Source organism: Vombatus ursinus, unplaced genomic scaffold (assembly GCF_900497805.2).
Source record: "Vombatus ursinus unplaced genomic scaffold, bare-nosed wombat genome assembly UNPS02014802.1, whole genome shotgun sequence".
NCBI lineage: Eukaryota > Metazoa > Chordata > Mammalia > Diprotodontia > Vombatidae > Vombatus > Vombatus ursinus.
The window spans coordinates 16,993,667-17,021,053 of NW_020954580.1; the positions used below are offsets into that span (position 1 = coordinate 16,993,667).

The window sequence follows — 27,387 nt, forward strand, 5'->3', positions numbered from 1 at the left end:
ACAATCTTGATTAAGATGAAAAAGCCATACTTATACATCACTTTGAAAATGAGATTTTGCAGTCTGGTAAATGCATAGGAACAAAGAACTAGAAGAGACCTTAGAATTTACTTAATTGATTTGATATCCTAGAAAGCAAGTGCCTCTCTAAATGATTTTTGGGTGGTCTATCCCAAGTCCCAAGTGGAATGTTTTCTTAAAGCAGTACTTGCCCTATATCCTGCTTAACTATCTGATTAAAAAAAAAAATCACAGTACACTTCTGCAAAAAGCAAAAAGTCAGAGGAAGCATCTGCTTAGAGACTATCTTCATGGTTCACTTACTGAAAGACAGAAGAATTTCCAACTCTTCCGAATACACTCTCACTAATTTCAGCACTCCCTTGGTGTAATGGAATACAATCTCTCAACACAAGATGTGTGAGCCAGCTACCTTTTGTCACTGTTTACAAATATGGTAGGAAAATTTAAATACACTAGTCAAAATTCAATAAAAGAAAATTGTACAGGGTGTCCAAAAATCTTGGTGCAAGACTTTAGGGACACCCTGTATAAACATTTAAATTCCCTACCCCTTGCTTTTTCACTCAGTAAATATGTCTAAATATGCTTAATATCACAGATCACAACAGGAATTTATCACAATTTTTTCAGGCAACTGCAGCATTCATCACAAAATTAAATCCCACCACTCAAATAACACAAACAAAATCTTTTAAAACCAAAGTTCCAGACAATGGCTCACTGATTTGAAGTAGCATTCCAATACAAAAAGGCCACTTTTTTCTATTGTTTTACTAGGATTTGACCTGTGTTACCCACTCAGCTCACCTGTATTCTGAAAAAGATCATTTTGTGCTGCTTTAGACACTTTCCCATGCACTTTAAGAAGCAAAAAAAGGCTCAGGATGGAGCCGTGTCATCCCTCTCCCTCAGCCCTCCGTGAATTCAAACATCGGAAAGTAACATTATTAGAACTTCCGTAACTTCCATTTTGAAAAGATACAGTCCTACACTGTGCAAAACATTTTACAATACCCTATAACAACCCAATGAGGTAAACGCAGCTTTCATTATTTCATACATAAGGTCATCAGGATAAAACATTTAAGTTATTTTTTTTTTTTACTTATTAATGACACAGAACGGATAAAAAGTTACTTCATCGCTTCTAGTCTGTACTTTCCCCCACCTAAATTATGTCACATGTAATTTTTCTTTTTCAAAATCTGGGTTTTCTATTATTACCATTTAGTTATCTTCCCCCATATTCGTACACTATCCACTTAGAATTGTCACTTTAATGGTAGAATGTTTTAACTCTAAAGAACCTTCTATTTTAGCCCATGAGCTGCGATGAGAATTCTATGATTCTATGTGAGAGTCATGATCTCACAAAAATCAACAACAAAAATATCATTTCAAATTTTCAGATAATCTAAATTTTATTAAATATTGTTTCTTTGTCACAAAGGAAGATTCAATTTGTAAGATGGGTTGAAACGACCGCGATACAGACAAAAAAAATCAACAAAAGATTATTTTTTAAATTAAAAAACTGTGTATCAAAACAAGTTTTATGGCAAATTCCCCTAAAAAGCACTTTCTTAAAGACAACTCATTTGATCTATGAACCCTTGAAACTGGCTACACAAAAATCTATGAAGTGCTCCTACCTACATAAGCATATACTCTGATTCTTGTTTCAGTTTGTCACTCAAATCTACTGTGTCTGTTAATGATCAAGCATATCAAAGAGGGGAATGATCTATGAGGGATACTTAATAGATACCAATATCCCTCTATGTATCAAAAATCTTACCTCAGCCTCCAAATCTCACCTCTCCTCCCTCTCTGACCACTTCCTCCACAAAGTACTCCCCTCCAAAGTAATCACGCCAGAAAAATCTCTGGAGGAGGTTCTGCCCAGTGCTCTCCCCTCTCTGGATTAGCGACCCTCTCCAGGAAAATCACCTCAAAAAAGCCTGAGCCCCTCTAGACACATTCTTTACAACTTCCTGTCTAACAGCCTGGCCATCCTTTCTACCCTCCCAAGTAAGTTCAGAGAAACCAAGATCAAATCAACTCTACTCAGACGGTGTGTCAGTGGGGCAAACAAAATGCCCCTCCCTGGCTACCAATCCCCTAAGTGTGAGCTCTTCCCTTAGGAGTGTAAGCTCCTAGAGGTTAGGGATTGTCCTGGTTTTTTGTGCTAAGCAACATTCAAGCACAGGAGTTAAATGTTCATTTTGTTGTTTTATTGCTGTTTGATTGTTTTAGTCATATCTGACTCTTTGTGACCCTATCTGGGATTTTCTTAGCAAAGATACCAGAGTGGTCTGCCATTTTCTTCTCCAACTCACTTTACAGATAAGGAAGCTGAGGCAAAAAGGGTTAAGCAACTTGCCCAGGGTCACATAGCTAGTAAGTATCTGAGGTCAGATTTAAACTCAGGAAAATGAGTCTTCCTTACTCCACACATGGAGCTCCCCCACCTAATGGCCCCTAAATGTTCATATAGGTTAATGAGAAATAAGGGTATGAGAAGGAGGAAATAAAAATAATCTTAACCCCTTATTTTTTCATTCATATTCATATTTGGGCCTTCTGGATATGATCCCAAAATGAAGCAGCTAATCTGAAATGTTGGCTGAACTTTTTTATTGAAAGATTAAAAACTAAATAATAATACTCCCTTGACTGTATTGTCGATACTTTTAATAATAAAGTTTTGGGCTTTTTTAAGTTGCTTGGCTATTGTGAGTTTGTACCCATTTGTTTAAGGAATCACTCAGGACACAAAAGTACTCTGAATGAAAAATTACAGACTGATGGTCTTTTACACATTTAAGTCCACAAAGTAGGGGGAAAACTTGGGAATGATGCCTTTTAGACTGGTATAAGCAGAGTAAATTAAAAGACAACTAGGACATCTTGCCTGCTAGGGTAAAAGGAAAGAGTTTTACCTTATGAAATGCTTTTTTAAAAAATAAATTTTATTCATATCTTTTGTTTTTTCATCGTGTAGATTTTTCCCTTTGTCTCTCTCTCCCAGAAAGCCATTTTTTTCTTTCTTTTTTTTTTTTTTGGTTAGGTAATAGGGTTAAGTGACTTGCCCAGGGTCACACAGCTAGCAAGTGTTATGTGTCTGAGGCCGGATTTGAACTCAGTTCCTCCTGAATCCAGGGCCACTGCTCTATCCACTGCACCACCTAGCTACCCCGAAAGACATCTTTTATAATAAATAATTTAAAAAGGAAAAAAGAGGAAGAGAAAAAAATTCAGAAAAACAGATCAATACATTAGAAAAACTGAGATTACTTGCTTTTTAAATTTTTTCTGCTTTAAGGGAAAGTAGAAAGAGTTTAGTCAAAAAAAAAATACTAAGCATAAAACCTGCAATGATTTCTAAAAGGTACTCAATGTATCCAGCTCCTAGCAGAGTGTCCCAATGCCTAGCAAAGTGTCTGGTATGTAGTAGGCTCTTAGGAAATGCTTGCTGATTAATTTTAAGTCGATTAAAACAACAAAAATTATTATTTATTATCACAGCTAACATTTGTAGAGTGTTTTAAAGTTTTTTTGGCAAAGAAGCTTACACATTATCTCATTTGGTCCTCACAACAACTTTGGGGGACAGCTGCTATTACTATCATTCCCATTTTACAGCTAAGGAAACTGAGGCTGAGATTAAGTGTTTTACTGAGGGTCACGTATCTTTTTTTTTTTTTGTAAGGCAACTGGGGTTAATTGACTTGTCCAGAGTCACATAGCTAGTGAGCATTATATGTCTGAGGCAGGATTATATGTCTGAGGCAGGATTTGAACTCAGGCCCTCCTGATTCCAGGGCTGGTGCTCTATCCTCTGGGCCACCTAGCTGCCCCAGCTAGTAAGTTACTTGAGACAGGATCTAAACACGGTTTCTCTGACTCCAAGTCTAGCACTCTTATGTATCGAAGCCCTTGGTCCCAACCTTTCTTTCCAGGCTGTTAGGGTCCTAGTTACTTGTCTGGTGAAATTCATTACTCAGAAGCTGAGGGTTCAGATAAACAATTCACTTCATTGAAAATGACCAAAAAACCCTAAGTAAAAAGAAATCCACAAGATAGTAAAATTAGTTCAGGAATGTAAAAGTAGTTCAAAGCTGCCAATTAAAAAAAAAAAAAAGGGATGAAAAGCAGTCAGCAAAGAGGTTCCTACAGTATCAAGAGGTTTCCCACCAAAGTCCTTGAACACTTCCCTGCCCAAAGGTTCCATGGCTGGGTCTTCAATTAATCCATCTAATATCAAGCCAACTCAAAGTTACACTCCACAGAATCTTGGCAGACAACAGCCCTGATTAACTCAAGCCTCCCTACTTCTACTCTTATCATGGCCCACACTATAGTCTCAATCAACGTTACTTTTCCCCTTACATGCTACAATCCAAATAAACTGACATCTCCCTGTTTCCCACAAACAAACTCTTCCTCCCATCTCTGTGCTTTTGCACTGGCCATACCACATGTCAAATATGTCCTCACTCCTCACCTCCAATTCAAAGTCCCTCTCTTCCTTTAAGTTTTAAGCATAAGCAGCATCTTCTTCATGAATCCTTTCCTGATTCCTTCCCAAATTACTGTGTTTATATACTTTGTATATATTTGGATTAACTTCATAGTAATGCACGTATTTGATCCTCCCCCCTCAATCATAATGTAAGCTCTTCAGAAGGGATTGTTCCATTCTTTGTAATTATATCCCAGAAGTGCTTAATAAATACTTATTGACTAATTAATTGCTATATTGGCTAAGCTACCTCTGTCTACTTGGCTGGCTCATCATCTATAGCCCACTCCCAAATGTAGGCATGCCCTATTCATACCTAATTTTGAAAACCTTCTTTTTGGGATTTCTTAGTTCCTTATTTCTTTTTAACCTTCAGACACAATGCCCCCTATTACTACCCTAATCCTTATGGAATAAAAGCCTATGAAGCAAGGTAAACAACTCAACATAAGCTGCTGACAAAATTCATGCAATATTTCCAAAGTTCTCAGTGACTGCCTGTGTTTTTCCATAACAGTGCAGAATGCAATGGGCCATGGTGCTCATAACCCCTCAGTATTGTCAGCCCCTCCAGTGACAATGAGTCATGAGTCATGAGTCACAAGTCAAGAGACAGGAATCTTCCTCACTTCTCCTTCCCTCCTTCTATCTAGCTTCCTTTTGTGTATAGTCTTCCCCATTAAACAGTAAGCTCCTTGAGGACAGAGATGTTTTTCTATCCCAGGCCCTAAAAGGAGATTAATAAATGGCTCTGTCTCTAATAGTCTTGAGATCTTAGGCATTTACTTACCCTTACTATTATTATTATTATTGTTTTTCAAAAAAAAAACTGGAACAATTTGCTCTTTGTCCAGCGCAGTTTTCATTTGAGGTCGTGAAATACAGCTCTAAAAAAACAGGCTTTAAAAAAGCCCATTGTGGGCAGAGTCAAGATGGTGGAGTAAAAGCAGTGACTTGCTTGAGCTCTCCCCCAAACCCCTCCAAATATCTGTAAAAAATGGCTCTGAACAAATTCTAAAGCAGCAGAACTCACTAAAAGACAGAGTGAAACAAATTTCCAGCCCAAGACAACCTGGATGGTTGATCAGAAAGGTATATCTCGCCAGGCGGAGAGAAGAGTGCGGTTTGGTGTAGGCATGCAGGCAAAACAGGGCTCAGTGAACCTGGAGCAGGCCTCACAGGACTGAATCACAGGCAGCTGTGGCAGTTTCCAGACCTCTCAACTCACAAATGCCAAAGACAACTTAGAAGGTCAGTGGGAAAAGTCTGTGGCTGCAGTGAAAACTTAGTCCCCAAGCTCGGCCCCGAGGTAGCAGTTGCTTCTGAAGCTTGTGGCCCATAGACTAAGGGGGAATCGGGTGGATGATCAGAGGGGGATGGCAGGGATCTCTTTGCCAGTGCTGAGGCAGGAATCTCTTGCTTTGCCCATGCTTGGATCTGGGTCACAGTTCTGGGTGGTGTTCCTGGGGCTAGTAGGAATGCTGGCGTGGTGGAGCTTGCAGTGCTGGTGGAGAAGAAATCCTCTTCCCAGTTCCAAGGCAGTAAAGAGTTCTTATGGTCACTCATATACCAGAGCACAGCCAGGAAAGGAGTAAACACCTGCTTCTGAAGCTTCCAGCCCACAGATGGAGGGGGAATCAAGTGGCTGATCAGAAGGGGATTGCAGGGATCTCTTTGCTGGAGCTGAGGCAGGATTCTCTTACTTTGCCTTGCTTGGATCTGGGTCACAGTTCTGGGTGGTGAACCTGGGGCGAGGAGGAGTGCTGGTGTGGGGGAGCTTGTAGTGGCGGTAGAGAGGGAATCCTCCTCACAGTTCCAAGGCAGAAAAGAGTTCTTATGGTCACTCACAGACTAGCGCACAGGCCAGGAAAGGAGTAAACACCTCACCCCTTATCATACCACCTTGGAAGAACTGAAAATTCACAGGTCCCTAGGAGGATCTCTGAATACAGCTGCACAAAACCCTCAAAGCATGGGACAGTACATTCCCCACACTGCCTTGCAACTATGAGGAAGATTTCCTCTCCACCAACACTACAAGCTTCGCCACACCAGCATTCCTACTAGCCCCAGGAACACCACCCAGAACTGTGACCCAGATCCAAGCACGGGCAAAGCAAGAGATTCCTGCCTCGGCACTGGCAAAGAGACCCCTGCAATCCCCCTCTGATCAGCCACCCAATTCCCTCTCAGTCTGTGAGCCGGAAGCTCCAGAAGCAGCTGCCACCCTCGGGCCAAGCTTGGGGACTGGGCTCTCACCGCAGCCACAGACTTTTCCCACTGACCTTCTAAGCTGCCTTTGGCATTTGTGGGTTGAGAGGTCTGGAAATCGCCACAGAAGTAGTTCCCATTCTGGGGCCGCGCCAGGACTGTGGCTGAGAACTAGCATCTCTCTCACTGGGGTCACAGACTTTTCCTACTGACTTTCTAAGTTGTGTTTGGCGTTTGGAGAGGAAACCCCTTGCCCTTGATCATAGCACCTTGGAAGAACTGAAAATTTACAGGTGCCTAGAAGTATCTCTGAAAACAGCTGCACAAAACCCCTACAGCTTGGGACAGTACATTCTCCACACTGGAAACAGACCCCTACCTTAACAAAGCATTTATAACTCAAGTAATTGGCCGGGATCATGAGCAAGCAGCGCAAAAAGAGCCAGACTATATTATCTTACTTTGGTGGCAAAAAAGATCAAAACCTACAACCAGAAGAAGACAACAGAGCCAAAGCTCCTACATCCAAAGTCTCCAAGAAAAATATGAATTGGTCCCAGGCCATGGAAGAGCTCAAAAAGGATTTTGAGAAGCAAGTAAGAGAAGCAGAGGAAAAACTGAGAGTGATGCTAAAGGAGACCCAAAAAAATACTTAAGAAAATAACACCTTAAAAAATAGTCTAACCCAAATGGCAAAAGAGGTTCAAAAAGCCAATGAGGAGAAGAATGCCCTAAAAAGCAAAATTGGCCAAATGGAAAAGGAAGTCCAAAAGATTACTGAAGAAAATACTTCCTTTATTAGAACAGAGCAATTGGAAGCTAGTGACTTAATAAGAAATCAAGACACTGTAAAACAAATCCAAAAGAATGAAAAATTAGAAAACAATGCCAGGAGAGATAATTTAAAAATTATTGGACTACCTGAAAGCCATGATCAAAAAAAAGAGCCTAGACATCATCTTTCAAGAAATTATCAAGGAAAACTGTCCTGATATTCTAGAACCAGAGAATAAAATAGAAATGGAAAGAATCCACCAATCACCTCCTGAAAGAGATTCCCAAAGGAAAACTCCTAGGAATATTATAGCCAAATTCCAGAGTTCCCAGGTCAAGGAGAAAATATTGCAAGCAGCCAGAAAGAAACAATTCAAGTACTGTGGAGCCACAGTCAGAATACCACCAGATTTAGCAGCTTCTACATTAAGGGACCAGAGGGCTTGGAATATGATATTCCGGAGAGCAAAGAAGATAGGATTATAATCAAGCATCACCTACCCAGCAAAACTCAGTTTAATCCTTCAGAGGAAAAAACAGACATTCAGTGAAATAGAGGACTTTCAAGCATTCCTGATGAAAAGACCAGAGCTGAATAGAAAATCTGACTTTCAAATACAAGATTCAAGAGAAGCATGAAAAGGTAAACAGGAAAGAGAAATCATAAGGGACTTATTAAAGTTGAACTGTTTACATTCCTGCATGGAAAGATGATATTTGTAACTTACGAGACCTTTGTCAGTATTAGAGTAGTTGGAGGGGGAAAAAATTATATGTAGATGGATGGATAGATAGATAGATAGATAGATAGATAGATAGATAGATAGATAGATAGATAGATAGATAGATAGATAGATAGCAGAGGGTGAGTTGAAAATGAAGGGGTGCTATCTGGAGAATAAAATTAAGGGGTGAGAGAGGATTATACTGGGAGAAGGAGAAAGAGAGAGGTAGAATGGGGTAAATTATCTCACATAAAACAGACAAGAAAAAGCTTTTACAGTGGAGGGGAAGTGGGGGAAGGTGAGAGGGAATGAGTGAATCTTATTCTCACAGGATTTGGCTTAAGGAGGGAATACTATACACACTCAATTGGGTACAGAAATCAATCTTACCCGACAGGAAAATAGAGGGGAAGGGGATAAGAGAGCAGAGGGATGATAGAAAGGAGGGCAGACTGGGGGAGGGGGTAATCAGAAGCAAACACTTCTGAGAAGGGACAGGGTCAAAAGAGAGAACATAATAAACGGGAGGCAGGATAGGATGAAGGGAAATATAGTTAGTTTTTCACAACATGACTACTATGGAAGTGTTTTGCATGACTACACATGTATAACCTGTATCGAGTTGCTTGCCTTCTCAATGATAGTGGGGAGGGAGGGAGGAAGGGAAAGAATCTGGAACCCAAAGTTTTAAAAACAAATGTTAAAAATTGTTTTTACATGCAACTGGGAAATAAGATATATAGGCAATGGGGTACAGAAATCTAGCCTGCCTTACAGGAAAACAGAAGGGGAAAGGGATAAGAGATGCGGGGGCGGGAATGATAGAAGGAAGGACAGATTAGATGAACAGGTATGCCATTTTGGGGTGGGGGAAAGGGTGAGATGGGGAGAAAATTTGGAACTCAAAATCTTGTGGAAGTGAATGTTGAAAACTAAAAATAAATATTTAAATAAAAGAATATTTAATCAAAATCTAGTAATATTCCACACAGATATCTTCTCCCACAAAAATAGTTACCAAGCGCAGAAAAAAAACAAAAAGGCCATATTTGACTGAATCAGCTAGCAAAAGTTTTCAATGACAGTTAATATTATAAAATGGCAGTATCTTACCACATCCCATGAAACCAAAACTAACTTTACGCCTTTATTTAAAGTTGGTTTCTAAAAGTTTTTTTTTAAAAAATGCCAAGATGATTCTGATTATCCACAAGAAGGCAGATATAATGGTTAAGTCTGGCACCCTGCTTAGCACCTCACACAAAACAAACCACTACATGATATAAGATATACAGTGGATGCATAAACCTTGACTTTAATCTCTAAAAACTGCTTTTGAAAAGTTATCATGAATTAGAATAGGCAAAGAAGAAACAAAGCTATCACTCTTTGCAGATGATATGATGGGATACTTAGAGAATCCTAGAGAATCAAGTAAAAAACTACTTGAAATAATGAACAACTTTAGCAAAGTTGCAGGATATAAAATAAACCCATATAAATCATCAGTATTTCTATATATTACTAACAAAGCCCAACAGCAAGAGATAGAAAGAGAAATTCCATTTAAAGCTACTGTAGACATTGTAAAATATTTGGGAGTCTACCTGCCAAAACAAACCTAGGAACTATATGAACACAATTACAAAATACTTTTCACACAAATAAAGTCAGATCTAAATAATTGGAAAAACATCAGTTGCTCATGGGTAGGCTGAGCTAACATAATAAAAGTGACAATTCTACCTAAATAAATTTATACTTACTATTCAGTGCCATACCAATCAAACTACCAAAAAATTATTTTATAGAGCTAGAAAAAATAATAACACAATTCATCCGGAAAAACAAAAGGTTCAGAATATCAAGGTAATTCATGAAAAGAAATGCAAGGGAAGGTGGCCTAGCCACATCAGATCTTCAATTGTATTATAAAGCAGCAATCATCAAAACTACTTGCTATTGGCTAAGAAATAGAGTGGTGGATCAGTGGAATAGGTTAGGTACATAAGACATAGTAGTCAAAGACTATAGTAATCTATTGTTTGATAAGTTCAAAGACTCCAGCCTCTGGGATAAGAACTCACTATTTGACAAAAACTGCTGTGAAAACTGGAAAATAGTATGGCAGAAACTAGGCATAGACCAACATCTTACACCATATACCAAAATAAAATCAAAATGGGTACACCATTTAGATATAAAGGCTGATACTACAAATTGGGAGAGCAAGTAATAGTTCACCTGTTAGATTTATGGAGAACGGAAGAATTTATGACCAAACAAGAGATAGAGAACATTATGAAATGCAAAATGGATAATTTTGATTACATTAAATTGAAAAGTTTCTGAACAAAGTCAATGCAACCCAGATTAGGAGGGAAGCAGAAAACTGGGAAAGAAGTTTTATAACTATTGTCTCTCACAAATGCCTCATTTCTAAAATATATAGAGAACTAAGTCAAATTTATAAGAAAACAAGTCATTCCCCAACTGATAAATGGCCAAAGGATATGAACAGGCAGTGTTCAGAGAAAGAAATAAAGCTATCTATAGTCATATGAAAAAATGCTCTAAATCACTATTGACTAGAGAAATGCAAGTTAAAACTGAGGTATCAGTGGATAGAGCCCTAGAGTCAGGAGGATCAGAGTTCAAATCCAGCCTCAGACACATAATATTTTCTAGCTGTGTGACTCTGGGCAAGTCACTTAATCTCAATCACCTCACAAAAACAAAAACAAAAACAAAAAAACTGAGGTATCACTCGCACCTATCAAATTGGTTAACATGAAAAAAACAGGAAAATGATAAATGCTGGAGAAGATGCATGAAAACTGGAACATTAATGCATTGTTGGCAGAGTTGTGAAATGATCCAACCATTTTGGAGAGCAACTGAGCAGTCTGAAACTATGCCCAAAGGACTATAGAAATGTGCATACCCTTTCACCCAGCAATACCACTTCTAGGGCTGTATTCGAAAGAGACCATAAAAATCAGAAAAGGACAAACATGTACAAAAATATTTATAGCAGCTCTTTCTGTGGTGGTCAAGAAATGGAAATTGAGAGGATGCCCATCAGTTGGGGAATGGCTGAACAACTGTGGTATATGAATGTAATGGAATACTATTGTGCTATAAGAAATTATGAGCAGGCAGACTTCAGAAAAACCTGGAAAGACTTATATGAACTGATGCTGACTAAAGTGAGCAAAACCAGAACATTGTACACATTAACAGACATACTATAGCATGACTAACTTTGATAGACTTATTTCTTCTTAGCAATGCAAGGATCTAAGACAATTACAAAAGATTCATGATGGAAAATACTGTCCACATCCAGAAAAAGAACTAGGGAGTCTGAATGCAGACTGAAGCATACTATTTGCTCTTTTTTTTTTTCTCGTGGTTTCTCCCAATGGTTCTAATTCTTCTTTACAACGTGACTAATGTGAAAATAGATTTAATATGAATGTATATGTTGAGCCTATATCAATTTACATGCCATCTTGGGGTGGGGGGTGGGGAGAGATGGGGAAAAAATATGAACTCAAAATCTTATGGAAGTGAATGTTGAAAACTAAAAATAAATAAATTTTTTTTTAAAAAAGGAAGAAAAGTTATCACATGGTGCAATAGAAAGTAAGGGTCAAGTAACTTAGGTTGTCATCTCAGCGCTACCCCTAATCAGTGAATCAGTGAAGAGGCCTTAAACCTCCCTAGGCTGAGGTTTTCACATCTCTGAAATGAAAAGATTATCAATCCAAAGGTTCCTTCTAGTTCTAAGATTCTTATTCTAATTAATTAGAGGGAAAGTAATTTAAACTATATCAAATAATCTATCCAGAACTTCTCACGGAAATAAATTTAGTTTGTTTGGCTGCATTTGAAAAAAAAAATTGTTCTGTAAACTGTGTGCATTTTTCAAATCATTTTTATAAATTTGGAGCAAAATTCCATTTGCTACTTACAAATAATTGCTAGGTGAAAAAATACTGGGCCAGGTAAAATGAGTTGGGTACAGTCAACATGGCAGTAAACTTGGAGTCTGGAGTCCTGAGTTTGCATTCTACTGAAGGTATTTATTATTAATAGCAGTGGGGGCAAGTGACGAACCTCTCAGAGATTCAGCTTTCCCATCTATGAAACTCAGATAATTTTACTGGCTACCTAACAAGGCTGTGGTGAGGGAAATGTTTGCATGTCTTAAAATGTTACATAGATGTGAGTTTTTATCATTAATACTACCAGGAAGCTGAAGCAATGGCTTCCAAAGGACTCCAGGGGGAGGAGGGAGGGAGACGGGGCATTACTGCATTAGAACCTTGTCCCCTTGGTCCCCAGGCTATATATAAACAGTATAAGTGCAGAGATTCCATTTGCTATTTTACCTATTTCGAGCAGGAGATTTTCCAGCATCCTCTTGAACAGACACAAGTCTTGTTGAGAGAGTAGTACTTGAGGAGTCTGGATGAATCAAACTAAAAAGAAAATGTAAAAAACTTTATCACAAACAGTGATATTAATAAACCAGCTGTTGAAAACACTATTCTTCTGAGTTACAGTTGAGCTATAAAATAGTATCCCCAGTCCAAAAGAGTCTGAAGTGTCAAAAGATCTACTTTTAAAATATTAAATATGGAAATTAAATATCACAAATATAAGAATGGCAAATTATTCAGGAGATCTAACTCTAATGCATGTGGTTTTCATGAGTGTGGCTTAATCTAGTTTTAATTTATAATCACACTATAAACAAAACAATGAAGACAATTATTAAGGTGCTTTACTAAAAGAAGTAATGAAGAACTAAAAAAAGAAAAATGATGACCCTGGGCAAGTTACTTAACTCCAATTACCTCCCCCCCAAAATTTTAATTTACTAATGTTTTCCATACTCATTTTCCAGTGGATAGATAACATAGCACCAAGTTTTTCTTATTTGCAGGTCACACATGCAAAGTAGGAAACTACTAGGATTCAACTTATTCCTTCCGCAAAAGGAAAGAATACAGCTGTCTGAAATAACAGAACAGGAAATGAACCTAATTATATTACTATTTTTCAGAACATTTTGGTTCATTTACCAAAATTACAATAAAATATAATTTTTATGGTAGGGGTAGAGACCCAAGCTGTCCTTGTAAATAGGGAAATTAACAGTTATTACTGAGAATAATTTTATTGGAAAAATCATGTTTAGAGAGTGAGACATGAGAAAAAGCATGTCAGCATTTTTGTCTTTGCTTAAATCAGAATGCACAAAAATTCAATTTTAATGATCACAAATAAATTTTACAAGCAGCATACAAATTTTCCTTTTCCACTCGATTTCATTTCATGAGGTACTAAGGCAGGCTCTCATTACCTATCTCACCTTCTAAAGTGGCCCCTTAACTGCTTCCTAAATCATAATTCTGATCATTCACTCCAAACCAAGGAGTAATTTCCCAATTCCTCTGGCGAATATTCAAGTCCCTCCACAATCTGGCCTTCCAAGGCTGATTTCCCACTCTTCTCCACCATGCACTCATGTTCCAACCAAAATGGACTAGATGTTTTTCCCACACCCAAAACTGAAATTTCACTTAAACTAGTGTTAGATAAAATTGGAATTTACTATACTATTTCTAGTTCGAAATAATTAACATATCTTTACCAGATTAATAATTTTCAATGCTAAGATCAGACCTATATTAAACTAAAATTCAATCCATTAGCCAGTAATGATATATTGCAAGACTTTGAGAGAGCTGCATACCTTGCTGAGTCAAGATACCTTTGAATAAATTAGCTTTTGAAAACTTTAACAGTTCAGTCTCTCAGGAACTTCCCTCTGCAGCAAAGGCAAGATTCTAGTTGCTCTACTTCTCAGCCCTGAAGGTTGGCTATAGCTGTCATAATAAAAATTGGGTAGAAAATGAAGTTGGAGAAGAAGTTCAATATATTCCCCAGAAGGGAATTCCCTCACGGCAACTGAACATGAAAAAAGGGCTAGCTAAAGTGATCTCCTCTTCTCCCCCTCTCTACCTCAGGAGAAAGTTTCCTGTGGTATGTGGTGTAAGAAAGAAGCTGGTTTACATGGCAGGTTAGAAGATGGTGGAGATAAAGACAACATTATGGATGAAATGGCATATCAGATACACCCAACAGGTGCTGGTTTTCATTCTTGTTAAAAAAAAAATTATTAAATTTAGACACTTGACAGCCAACTGGAACAGAGCAGTTTGCAAAAAACATTCACAAAGGTGACAAAGAATGAGATAATGTGACAATATTAAAATCTGATTTTTCACACAAATCACCAGTTTCAGACCACAATGCAAAAGCTCAAAAGAGCTGAGAATATTTTCACATTATATTAACTTGAAAAAATAATGTTCACAAACTCATTTATCACTCTTTTCTTGGAGAAGAGGACAATGTTTCTCCCCTTTATTTCTACCCCACCAATCCTCACCCTAACTTTATGCCCTTTTCTCTTTGTAGCAATCTTATAACAAGAAAAGCTTCTACATAAAGTTAAATGGGTTTATAATTGATTTAGGAATGAGTCTGATTCTCCATTCCCACATAAAGCATACCATTATAAAGACAGTGATTCAAATATATACATCATGGGCAAGCAGAAGATGGCCAAGGCCTTCACGGCTGATAGAAGATTACTTAATGAAGAGTCAAATTCCTCCTATAATTTCTATAGGAATCTTAAGAGTTCATTTTATGTATCTCAAGATCATTAATTATTCCCATTACATTTTGAAAATTAAATGTTCTACTACGCCCAAAGGGCTATAAAAATGTGCTTACCCTTTGACCCAGCAATAGCACTTCTAGGGCTATATCCCAAAGAGATAACACAGATGGGAAAAGGACCTACATGTACAAAAGTATTCACAGTAGCTCTTTCTGTGGTGGCAAAGAATTGGAAATTGAGAGGATGCCCATCAATTGGGGAATGGCTGAGCAAGTTGTGGTATATGAATGTGATGGAATACTATTGTGCTATAAGAAATGATGAACAGGCTGACTTCAGAAAAACCTGGTAAGACTTGTATGGTCTGATGCTGAGTGAAGTAAGCAGAACCAAGAGAACGTGGTACACATTAACAGCCACATTGTGTGATGACTAATACTGATAAACTTAACCCTTCCTGGCAATACAAGGATCTAAGACATCTCCAGAGGCCTTGTGATGGAAAATGCTATCCACACCCAAAGAAAGAACTATGGAAGCCAAATTGTTTTTTTCTCTTCTGTTGAGTTTTGTTTCCTTTTTCTGATGGTTCCTCCTATTGATTTTAATTTCTACTTACATCATCACTAATGTGAAAATATGTTTAATATGAATGTAAATGTATAGCCTATATCAGATTGTGCGCCATCATGGAGAGGGTGGTGGGAAGGGGGAGAAAAATTTTAAACTCAAAAGCATATGGAAGTGATTATTGATAAATCAAAAAAAATTAAGCTTAAAAAAAAGAAACTAAATGTTCTATCCATCAAAATATTTTCAGCATTCTGTTTTATGAAATCATAGTCTGAAACCCCTCCAAAACAAAGAAAAAATCTTCTAGAAATGATGAAAAAAAAAAAAGAAAATGATTATACTTCCTCTAACCATACTAACAAAGTTAGATACTTGTTATTTGTACAGTCTAAGGTACCAGGAAAAATAATTATCTGAAAGCCAATAGTTAAAATATGACTTCTTTGAGCATGGTCATTACTTACCAGAGGTTTGATATTCAACTGAGAAAAAGTAGTTCAAGAAAACATTAACCAGAAATTGTTGAACATAGGATTCTTAATTAGAGCAATTACAGAAACTTCCAGGAAAGAGATTCACCAATGTCCTTTTCTACAAGTGCTCATATAAACAGTAGGATTTTTTTCTTTCAGAAAGGGAAAAGAGGGGTTGATAGGTACCATTTCAGGGAAAAGAAAGTGGTTGGTAATTTTTTTTAAAAATCAATACCACTCACTTATATAATAAGTAAAATACAGTATCATTCATAAACTATGTTTATTAGTCTCCTTTAGGAAAGTCAAGGCAAAAAGAAGAAAAGTAAGACTGATTTGGGTAAATGCTTCAAAGGAAATTTATCTTCTAAGGCAAGGGTTCTTAACCTGGCATCCACAGATCCTGGTATGTGCACAAATTTCAAGGGATCCATGAACTTGGATGCGACAAAAATTTTATCTTTATTAAATGTGTTTGTTTCCTTTGTAATCCTACATATTTTGGTTTTGGCAGGTAAAAACCTTATTATGAGAAGAGGTCTACAGGCTTCATCAGACTGCCAAAAGGGACCATGATACAAAAAAAGGTGAAGAAGCCCTGGTCTAACAAAAACAGCCATATATCTTAATATTGTAATCCCAAAATACTAAGATTTTAAACCACCTTCCCCCACCACCACCACCGCCCCCTACACACTGATAAAAATAAGATTTTCAGTACCTTTGCCAAGCTAAATCCTCCTCTAGAAATATGTTTCGGCTTGCTTTTCTACTACCAACAGGTGTTCGTGGTTCAATGGGATCAAGTATAGAAACAGAGGAGGCAGAATCTGAGAGAGCATTCAAATCCTCCCCAATGGAATTACTATCTGTGGAATGAGCATAACTTAAAGCTATTTTTCGACAATAAGTGCAAGCTCGAAGATCCCCTAAAGGAAAAATGAAAAGGATGTGATTAGACATATTGACTAACAGAATATTTTATATTCTTAGGTTAAGAGCTGATGTCATGAGTTCTACATTTAGTAAATAGAAAGTCTCAATGAGTTAACATATGAATAAGCAGAGAAGAAAACGTTTTAAGTATCCAATTAGTTTATTACTTTACAAATTTTAAGAACCAATATTCAGGTATGTAAACTACCTATCTCAATATTTAATCAGGTGCCAGAAAAACACAGTTCAAAGAATGCCAAAGTTTCAAAAAGAGGAAAAGGTCACATGGTAAAGGATATGCTAAGAGGAAAAAGCAAGCTTTTAGCAGGGTAAGCAAAGCAATACAAAGAAAAGATTTGGCCTTTCACAACAAGGAGAGGGAGAAAAAATTGTTATGTTATTAAGCCCTGAAAAGGGGATTCTCACCTAGCATACCATAAATGAAAGTGATAAAACACAAATGAAACTTCAGTCAGAATGTAGAAACATTTCTTGTGATAAAGTCAATGACTCATCAGGAAACCTAACTATAATTAAGGGCAAAATGTCCAGTTCCTAATTCAGCAAACCCAGAGGAATCTGCTGGTGCCAGCCATCTCTCTAGTGCATCTGGACTACAAAACAGCACATGTAAGCTGACAAAAGAGAAAGCAGAACAGAGGAGAGAACAGATGGTCTCTGTCTCATTTATCAATCCTCCACACAAGAACTAAAGCAATATTCCTCAAGTACGGATCTAACCGTATTCCTCTGCTCTATGAGTCTCAGCGACTCTCTAGTCTCCAGTATGAACCTCCCTTAAGCATCCAGTCTACCTTTCCCAGCTTCCTGGATTCTTGGATGTTCCTCACATATGGGCAATCATTCCATCATCCATTTCCATATTTTGGTACAGGCTGTTCCCCATTCCTGGAATGTTCTCTCTCCTCACCTCTGTCTCTTAGAATCCCTACTTTCCTTCAAAGCTCAGCTCAAGTACCACTTTCTAGATGAGAGTAGGCCTGATTTCCCCAGTATTTGGGGAAATGATCTAGTATTTGCTTTATACATACTTAGGTGTGTACAAGTTGCTTCCTTCATTTTTGTCTCTGCATAAAGTAGGTGTTACTTTTTGATTACCCAAATGTGAACCAAAAGGGAAAGGTTTTTTATCTGCTGCCCTAAAAATAGCATTACAAAAGAACTGGTTTTAGAGTGAGCGCTAACACCTCATGCATCAGGTGCAATTACTTACAAGACCAAACTTGGCAGGTTAGATACTAGTTTCCTAATGTGACAAGTCTTCGAAGCGTGCTTGCCAACCACACCTGCCTTACCTCTTTTGCTTCAGCTCACTTTGCTCTTATTACTGTTCCCTCTCCAAACCCTTTCAGTTCAGTCTCAACATACTCTGTGTTTAAAGATGCTTAGATAACACATCAAGGTGACATTGCACAGAGCAGAGGCATGGCTGCTAAGCCACAGTATACCAAACCCCTGAAATGCCAGAATTCAAAGCTCACCCCTGACACTCACTCACTGTGTGACCTTGGGAAAGTCACTTAACCTCTATGTGTTGTAAGTACCTCCCTAAAATTTATCTACTAAATCATAGGCAGGCTGCAATCTGACTGAAATGGGAAGTGAGTCCCCATACTGGTAATTCTCCATGTTAATGCAATCACAAATCCTTTGCAAAGTCACACATACTCTGAGGAAATGCATCACATACCTCAAACAAACCATGTTTTTGCTAATGTCTCCCCAGCTGCTAGTACCTTTTCCTCAAAATTACCAATAGAATGTAAGCTCTTCTCCTGCAAAAAGACATGCTGTTTCCTCTAATAGAATATAAGTTTCCTGAAGGAAACTTATGGTCTTTAAGTTACAAATTTTTTATCATAAAACATGATTTTTGTAAAGACAAGGAGACTATAAATTCTAGTGTCTGATGAACTCAGTGATAGGCTTAACTGATATTTTAGTATGCAGAAATATTCATGAATAAGATTCGTTAAGTTTCCACTCTTCTACCAGAAATACTATAGGGAGATCAAACTAAAATCAATTCTCATAGCAACTAAAGTCATCCCACAAATTTAAATATTTTGAGAACAGTTTTTCAGCTAAGTTGCTCATGATGGAAAACTGTCAATCCATATTTTGTTCTCAAATAATGAAGTTGGCTAATGGCCATATCTTCACAATTTAAGTCCAGACTGATAAGCTATAAAATATAATAACATAAGCAATATCAATATTTAAATAGTGACAAAAGAAAAATGACTCTTTGGTTTATGTTAAAATGAGAAAAAAGAAGCATGAGTGGGCAACATCATTCCTTCCTTCAAATTTTTCTGAGCACCTGATTTACAGGATGCACTAAAAATAAGAAACACAAACACAGCTTAAGATCCCCAAAGACAGTGATTAAAACCCACCTACAGGGACAGCTAGGTGGTGCAGTAGAAACAGCAGGGGCCCTGAAGTCAGAAGGACCTACGTTCAAATCCAGCCTCAGACCAAACATTTGACACTCACTAGCTGTGTTACCCTAGGCAAGTCACTTAACCCCAACTGCCCAAACCCCCCCCCCCAAAAAAAACCCCTACCTTCATTGAGAGTAATACAATATCAGGAGTAAGATTCATTATTTTCTAGGTAATGGTTTTATCTTCTTCAGGGGAGTAAGACTCGAAAGTTTAGAATATTAATATGTACACTTGTTCAATGCAACTTATCATCCAATGAAGCCTCTTTGATCCTTAATCTACAATACACTAAACTTGTAAAAGCTATTCTAGCATCTAAAAAATTTGCATAAGAATATCAGGAAATAACTTTTTGTAACAACAGTCCACACTGCCAATCTTATCTCAAATCTGTTGATATTGAGTCGTTTCAATCATGTCCGACTCTTCGTGATCCCATTTGGGGTTTTCTTGGCAAAGATACCAGAGTGGTTTGCCATTTCCTTCTTCAACTCATTTTACAGGCAAGAAAACTGGGATAAACAGGGTTAAGTGACTTACCCAGGGTCACATGGTTATTAAGTGTCTAAGATGAGTCTTCCAGACTTCAGGCCCCAATTCTATTCACTGTACCACCTAGCTGCCCTTATCTCAAAAAGGTTCATCACTTCTACAAAGCAACTAATTTAAGGATCAAATGACTCCCATTAGTAACAAGATGAAATAACTCAGAGTTCTCTGAATCGCTTCTGTTCAAGAGCTGTCAGCAAATCAATGGGTAAGCTATGTGCCCAAGAGATTTCTCATAATCTATTTTTATGCATAAACTCAAATTCAAGGTTTTTGTATATTTTGAATCTCATTTTTTTAAGCAGATCATAAAAATCTTACAGGTTTGTTTATACCACTTTGATGGCATTTACTACATGCTGCCTTGTATTAAATTATGTACATAGTTATGTTGCTAGCTTGCCTATTAAATGTTTGGTTCTTTAGTGGGAGGACCAATCATTTATCTTATCTTCCACACTACATAACTACTCCTTTATACAGTACACACTCAAATATTTGTTGAATAAGTGAATGTTGAGTTATATATTGTCTAAAAGTATTAGTTATAATAATGACCACAAATATCTTAAGTATAGGCTTACCTGTATAGCCCATAAATTTTCCAGGTATTTCCTGATTACAGCATCGACTACAGAAGATTTGACCACATAGCCGGCAATGGTGTCTACGCCTAAAGGTGGTAAACTTTTCACTACAGTCATAACATTCCTTACATTGGCTATCTGGCATCCAGTACTGCTTCAGATCACTATCCTGTAACATAAAAACTGTTATGTTTGGTTTGGTTTTTGTTTTTGTTTTTTAATAAAAGAAAATAAGGCTCAAGGAAGGAAGCAATTAAGAAAAAGCAACAGCATATATTTACCATGCCAGAAATGTCACCATTCTCTCTCCTCAAAAATTTACACTGGGATCCAAGTACACATAATAGAGTTCTATTACTTAGCCTTGCCATTACTTAAGAAGCACAACAGCACATGTAAGGCTGCTACCTAGAGTTGCTTTCCCTGGAACTGCATTTGCCAGGAATCAAGAATGGTTCTTGATCAAGTATCTTGACCTACTCACTCCATGTAGATTACTAAATTTGAAAATTAGGAGCAGGTTTCCATATATACTGTTACTACTATTTTTAAACACCTGTATCCAAATTCAGTATTTAACATCTACAGGGGAGATACAAAAAGAAACCTCTAATGTAAAAAAATCCAGCACTGTTTAAAGTTTCTGATTAACATTCTAGAAGGACTCACTGCATAAAACAATCAAGTGTTTTTCTTACGTAGAAAATGCACAATTATTGATACTAACATACAGCCAGTTTGTTTTCACTCCTACCACTGAAATACGAATGTTCTAGATACTAAAGTGTTGTTTGTAACACACTAAGACACAAGTTCTGTAATCTCTGCTATTTTCTATCTTTACAATAAATCACTAGAATACTGCTAATACTTGGCCCATTTAACTCAATTTCCTTAAATTGATATCTAGGCAAGTGTCCATGGCAACTAAGAGCATTGTCAAAACACAACCAGGAAAGACGGGTATGTGGCATTAATGGCACAAGCAGTCATTACCATGTTTCTCAACCAACTTTTTGAAAACCCTATCATTGGGGCCCATGAATTTTTTTTAATACTGAATAACTGAATTTCAATGTAACTACTTTACTTTGTAATCCCACAAATATTTTAAGCATTTAAAAACATCTCTGAGAAGAGATCCATAGGCTTTACAAAATAATGAGAGGGGTCCAGGATACACAAAAGGTAAAGAATTTCTAAAGTCACATGCTACTTCTACGGTCTAGGGCAAGTTATTTAAGTAAAAGGGGCCTCAACTTCTGAGGACCTAAGGTTCTGAGGCAATCACAGATGCTTCACAATCAAATTTGTTGTTTTTGTTGTTGTTCGGCTGTTTCAATGGCATCCAACTCTTCTTGGCAAAGATACTGGAGTAGTTTGCCATTTCCTTCTCCAGCGCATTTTACAGATCAGAAGCTAAGGCAAACAGGGTTAAGTGACTTGCCCAGAGTCACACAGCTAACGGTGTCTGAGGCCAGATCTCAATTCAGGAAGGTGAGTTTTCCTGATTACAGATTCCTAGTGCTACACCCACTTCACCACCTACCTACCTGCTTTACATAGAGCTATAATCTCTCCCAAAGACTCCAGAGCTAGGACCACCCATCCACCTCCCACTCTGCCTCGAGAGCTCATGATCCCTCTTGACATCTCTAGAGTCATAATCCCTTGAGACAATTCTAGAGTTATGGCCTCTCCCTCTCTCTACATGACTTCAGAGCTATGAACTTGGGTGTCTCTGTCTCGCTCTCTGTCTCTTTGTCTTTGTTTCAATGTGATCTCTCTGACAGCTCTGGAGCTGTGATTATAATCTCTCTAGACTCTACAGAGATCATAGTTCTCTACAGATGACTCTGTTATCTCTCCAGACCACTCTGAAGCTGTGATCCTATATTCCTACAACAGCTGAAGATCTACAAGGGCAGGCATTGAACCACACACAGAAGAAATATGAGAGAGAATCTCTGATACTGAAGATCTTAACCTTTATCTGGAAAAGTCAGGAGTAACATCCAAGAAAAAAAGGTGAAGAAAAAAAGACAGTACACAGTAAAAATCATAAACATTTGTACAATATGTACGTAAAACATTTTATATAGATTACCTCATTTGAGTCTCCCAACCCTGTGAAGCAGGTATTAGAGGTATTATCCCCTTTCTAGAGATGAGGGAACTAAGACTCAAGAAAGTTAAGTGATTTGCTCAAGGTTACATAGCTAGTCAAGCATTAGAGGCAGGATCTGAAGTCAGGTTTTCCTGAATCCAAGCCTAGTACTGAAGCTAGTAGACCACGCTATTTCTTCAAAAGCACAAATTTCACGGTACAAACTCTAAATAGAGAGTTGAAAAGAAAGGAAAATAAACAAAGGCTTGAGTAGGCAGGGTCAGTTTCATGAAGAGAGGGGCAGAAGCTGGGCCTTAAAACATGTACCAGGTTTAAATAAATAGAGAAAAGAGACCATTCTGGTCACAAGAAAAATTAGTAAAAACCCAGAACCAGATGCTCCATTAGATGACAAAGAACTTGGACGAAATAGAAAAGTGAGTAATCACACCCAGGTGGACTGTCCTCGCTTCTTCACCGACTCTAAGGATTTCCAGTTTTTTCCATTACCCTTAGTTGCCACCTGCCTTCTTAGGCTGGAATTCACTCCGTATCCTGCAATCATCCTCTATGGGAGGAACAGCACTTCAGTGTTCCTGTAAACAGAGCAACGATCCAAGAGTCCAACTTCAGACTAAGAGCTGCTCAGGTACTTTTCTTCTCACTGGACTCAAGAAGCTTGGAGTTCAAATCCTGCCTCAGACCCTTCCTAACTGGATGACTCTGGGCAGGTCAGCCTCAGTTTCTTCATCTGTAAAATGGGGATAACAGCACCTGACTCCCAGAGTTGTTAGGAGGATCAAATGAGCCAACATATGCAAAGTTTGGCAAATGAGAATTTTTATTAGTATTACCCTACCCCTCACCTCCAACTCCATTTCCTTGTGGTTTACACAAGGTCCCCTTACATTCCCCACTCAGTCGGGGGTCCCTGGGAGCAGAACCATTCACTGCCCATTCACCGAGCAGACAACAAGCAGACGATGCGCCTGGGCCTACAGTATGCTTGTTTCTAGTCACCACTAGTCCCATCCTAGCTGCCTCGCCCAAGCTGTAGCTTCCAAGGCTGGAACTTGGCCTGGAGCAAGGTGAAAACCTAGGAAATAAGGGGCACAAGGCCCTCAGTGCCCATCGAAGTAGCTCTGAAATAAGTGTGAGGCCAGGACCTAAACATCTGAGACACATACAGACTCTGGGATCAAAATTAAGAAAGAGAAATAGAGAAAAGCACTAAGAGAGACAGGAAAAAAGAAAAAGAAAAATCTTGCTTTGGATACTAAGAAAAATTTGATTCCATGCATCCCACACCAACAAAATTACAGATTCTTGACAGTGATGGCGAAGTCAAAGAACTATGTACTCATTCTGTAAGAAAAAAAAAACAATTGTGGTTGACCTACATACAAGAAGCACTAGTGTGACACCTGTGTACATCATGGCAAAAGAAAGTCCTTGAAGAGACCCATAAATCACCTTCAGGATCTCCAAAAAATTTCCCTCCATTGTCTCATCCTCCCAACTAAACCTGTCACTTTTCCTAACACCAGCATTAAAGATATATTGAAAACTATTTGCTCACAAATAAAACTATTAACCACATTTTCCCATTTTTCAATTCCATTTATTTATAGTATTCTAACACACTGCGAAATCATTTTTTAAAAGTGTTTTGATAGGTTCTACGTTCAAACATATTTTACATTTTTTTAAGTGTGACTTCAAATTATTTTATACTTTGGGTGGGTTTGAAAGAAAGAAGAACTTGACTGACTTATTTCAGTTACATTATGAATTTTAAAATGGACTTCTGTTGACTAACCTGGAAACCTAATTATCATTTATTATCTTGTTGCTATGGGAAAATGCACTATAATTCCAAGACAACTAACTTTAAAAGTTTTGGAATACAACTCACTTTTAGGTTTGAGAGACTACTTGAAGAGGAGAGTGGGGAGGAGGGAGCAAAGTAGAAGAGTTGAATAGAAATCATTTAAGGAAACACAGAAGGTACATTTGTATTTGTATCCCCAGTGCCTAATATAGTGCTTGGTATACAGAAGGTGCTTAATAAATGTTTGTCGATTTATTATTTTTCATCCTTTGTTTTCAAAGAGGCCAAATGACATCACTGTGATGCCTCGACTTGAACGTGAATTGGATTTAAGTGGGGCAGAGTTGCAGCACAAAGTCATCTGCCTCATTCATTCTTCAGAGTCACTGAAGTCCAGTGGCAGGACAAAAGTCAGGTGACTACTGATGGCCCTGACATCTTTGTTGTCTGACCAAGCTCTAAGTGCTCCACAGCTCCTACTTCGGTGCCATTCATGGCCACGGGAACAAACTGTTCTCATCTGCCCATTCTGCTAGCGGATATCTTCACATGCTAAGGATAGACATCCCCCTAACTCTTCAACAGGACTGAAGCCTGTTGGTTTACTCTCAATCTGGGTGAGCCCATATCCTGAGACAGTTTTACCAGGATGTGGCCACTGTGCATGCTTCTTGATTTACTAAAAGAAAAATATGTATCCCATTTTTTTCTGGCTCAAGAATAAGCCCACATTATTTGCATTCCCAGAATAAAATTGTTACAATCACATGCAAAACAATATCAGTTTCATATTTAATAAGAAAAATAGAGGATACACAGTGCCAAAGTTTCTGCCTGCTACTGCTTTAAGTTATGAGGAACATACAGAAAGGCAAAACACCTACCATTTCTCTCTCTCGTACATTCCTCCCTATTCAACAGTTCATTCAGGATATTGGTAGTATAGAGAACAAACAGCATTAATTGCTGAAACAAGCATTAGCATGAACTTTTCTTTCAGATGATATTTATAGCATGTTTTCAGTAATCATGGCTAAACAGTTGCTTATTAACAGTCCCAAGCTTCTAGGCAATACCTGGCTTTTCCCCTCCATGATTTCCTTGAGACGCTTTAATACCGTGCTGAGACTTCGAAGCTGGACAGCTGTTCGAGGATCATGGCCTCCTACAACAGCTTCTGCTTTCCTTCTGGTGTCTGGGAAGGGTTGAAAAGATTATGTTAACTTGGAAACACTTAAGACCCTTTATTAATGCAATGAAAAACCTCCAGCAGATCAATGGAGCACGATAGCTACCTCTTGACAATGGGGAGATAATCGCCAAACAAAGAATGAGACATACATTTTTGGACATGGAAAATCTGTGGTTTATTTTGCTTGACTACTTGTTACATGGACTGTGTTTTTCCTTTTTGCTGGGGAAGGGAAGAGGGGTTAGTGGAGAGAAAAGAAAAAGCCAAAGCTAGAATGGAAGATTGCATTGCCAAAAAAGGAAGAAATAATACAGTCATTGAAGAATCTTTAGAAGGAAACAGAAGGAAGTTTGGAGGAAAACATAGACAAGCAGGACAGCTCTGAAAGTAACAAAATGAACTTATTGCAAACTTTTTAAAAAAGCAATCTGTACTTAACAGATTAAATGTATGGTTTTACATATAATACTGTTTTCTGTTCTTATTTACATAGAAATATTTTTGGTGTTTATTAAATTCAAAATTTTAAAAACATTAAGACATTGTTAGATTCTTTAGCATATATATGCACACAATATACTTGGTTTTCAGTGTATGCTCATGTTAGTGATAAAAATGAATGCCTTTATTTTAAAAGATAAGCTTTTCTTTTTTTAAAAAATAGGTTTGAACTAATTTTATATGGTTTGAAACTAGCAAAAAAATTCTGAGTGAAAACATATAGGATAATTTTTAATTTAAAGTTATCTCTGAGACTAACAGCAATTTGTAAATTATGCAAATATAGAAAATAGTTTCATAAGGGACTAGGGGCCCTTATACTAAATGAAATAGAAAATGTTAAACCCAAGGAAGAGATTAGGAAGAAAAAAGGGTGAGCGGAACAAAGTGTTAAAATTATTTAAATTCCACTACCAAAATTACAGGGCCATATAACATTACTCATAAACAAGCTTCCTCAAAAGAAGGAAAATGTTAGATTAAAAAGCAATAATGAACTGTTACTTTATGAACTTCTAAAGGCAGAATGACTTGATCAAAGTCCTATTCCAGCTTGAATGTGCCTCCCCTTGGGCTCTGTTGTAAGTCAAAAATCAGGAATCCTTCATGAGTGAATTGATCACCCTTCTCTACCAAAAGGATCTGACATCAAGTATTACCCAGAGACCTTCTGTAAACCAACCATACTCCTCTAAAAACCAAAACTCCAAAAGATTCCTGGAATTTAAGATATGTCCCCAGAACAGCTCTGATCTAATTTAAATGTCCTCAGAAGGTCTCAGATACTCAAGATGCCTTGCCTGTCCTGGTCCATACTCATTAGCCTGCTGGGTCTATTGCAAAGCATTTAAAATAGAATCAGAATACAAAAGAACACTAACCCATAGACTGGGCCAGTTTTAAGGTCCCTAACTTAAAGAAAGAATGGATATGAACATATCTAAAAAATGTGTGAAAGGTTATAGTTCATTATTAGACAGCTCCCTTGCAGTAACCCACCAACCCACTACTGTCTATGTATATCACACACAGTAGATGTTCCTCTTGCAACAAAGCACCCCCTAATTCCCTGGGCTACTCTACCCTTTCCATTCCATACCATTGCTACACCATGTTGCCTCCACTTCAGTCTCCTCATCATCTCTCTCCCATCAGAACCACCAGGATTCTCCCCCGTGGGTCCTGGGGTTCTGACGGGTGAGCTT

At 37.8% G+C, this 27,387-nt stretch overlaps 1 protein-coding gene across 4 annotated transcripts in view; it reads right to left on the minus strand.

Annotated features, from left to right (window-relative positions):
* PIKFYVE (phosphoinositide kinase, FYVE-type zinc finger containing) overlaps positions 1-27,387 on the minus strand; it is a 104,336-nt gene that overhangs the window by 69,836 nt on the left and 7,113 nt on the right. For all 4 annotated transcript variants that reach the window (XM_027873539.1, XM_027873537.1, XM_027873538.1 and 1 more), the window contains exons 4-7: positions 25,566-25,684; positions 20,549-20,720; positions 16,730-16,937; positions 12,657-12,746 (exon numbers count right to left, since the gene is read on the minus strand). In XM_027873539.1, the coding sequence (XP_027729340.1) occupies positions 12,657-12,746; positions 16,730-16,937; positions 20,549-20,720; positions 25,566-25,684 (589 nt within the window). The remainder of the gene's footprint in view (positions 1-12,656; positions 12,747-16,729; positions 16,938-20,548; positions 20,721-25,565; positions 25,685-27,387) is intronic.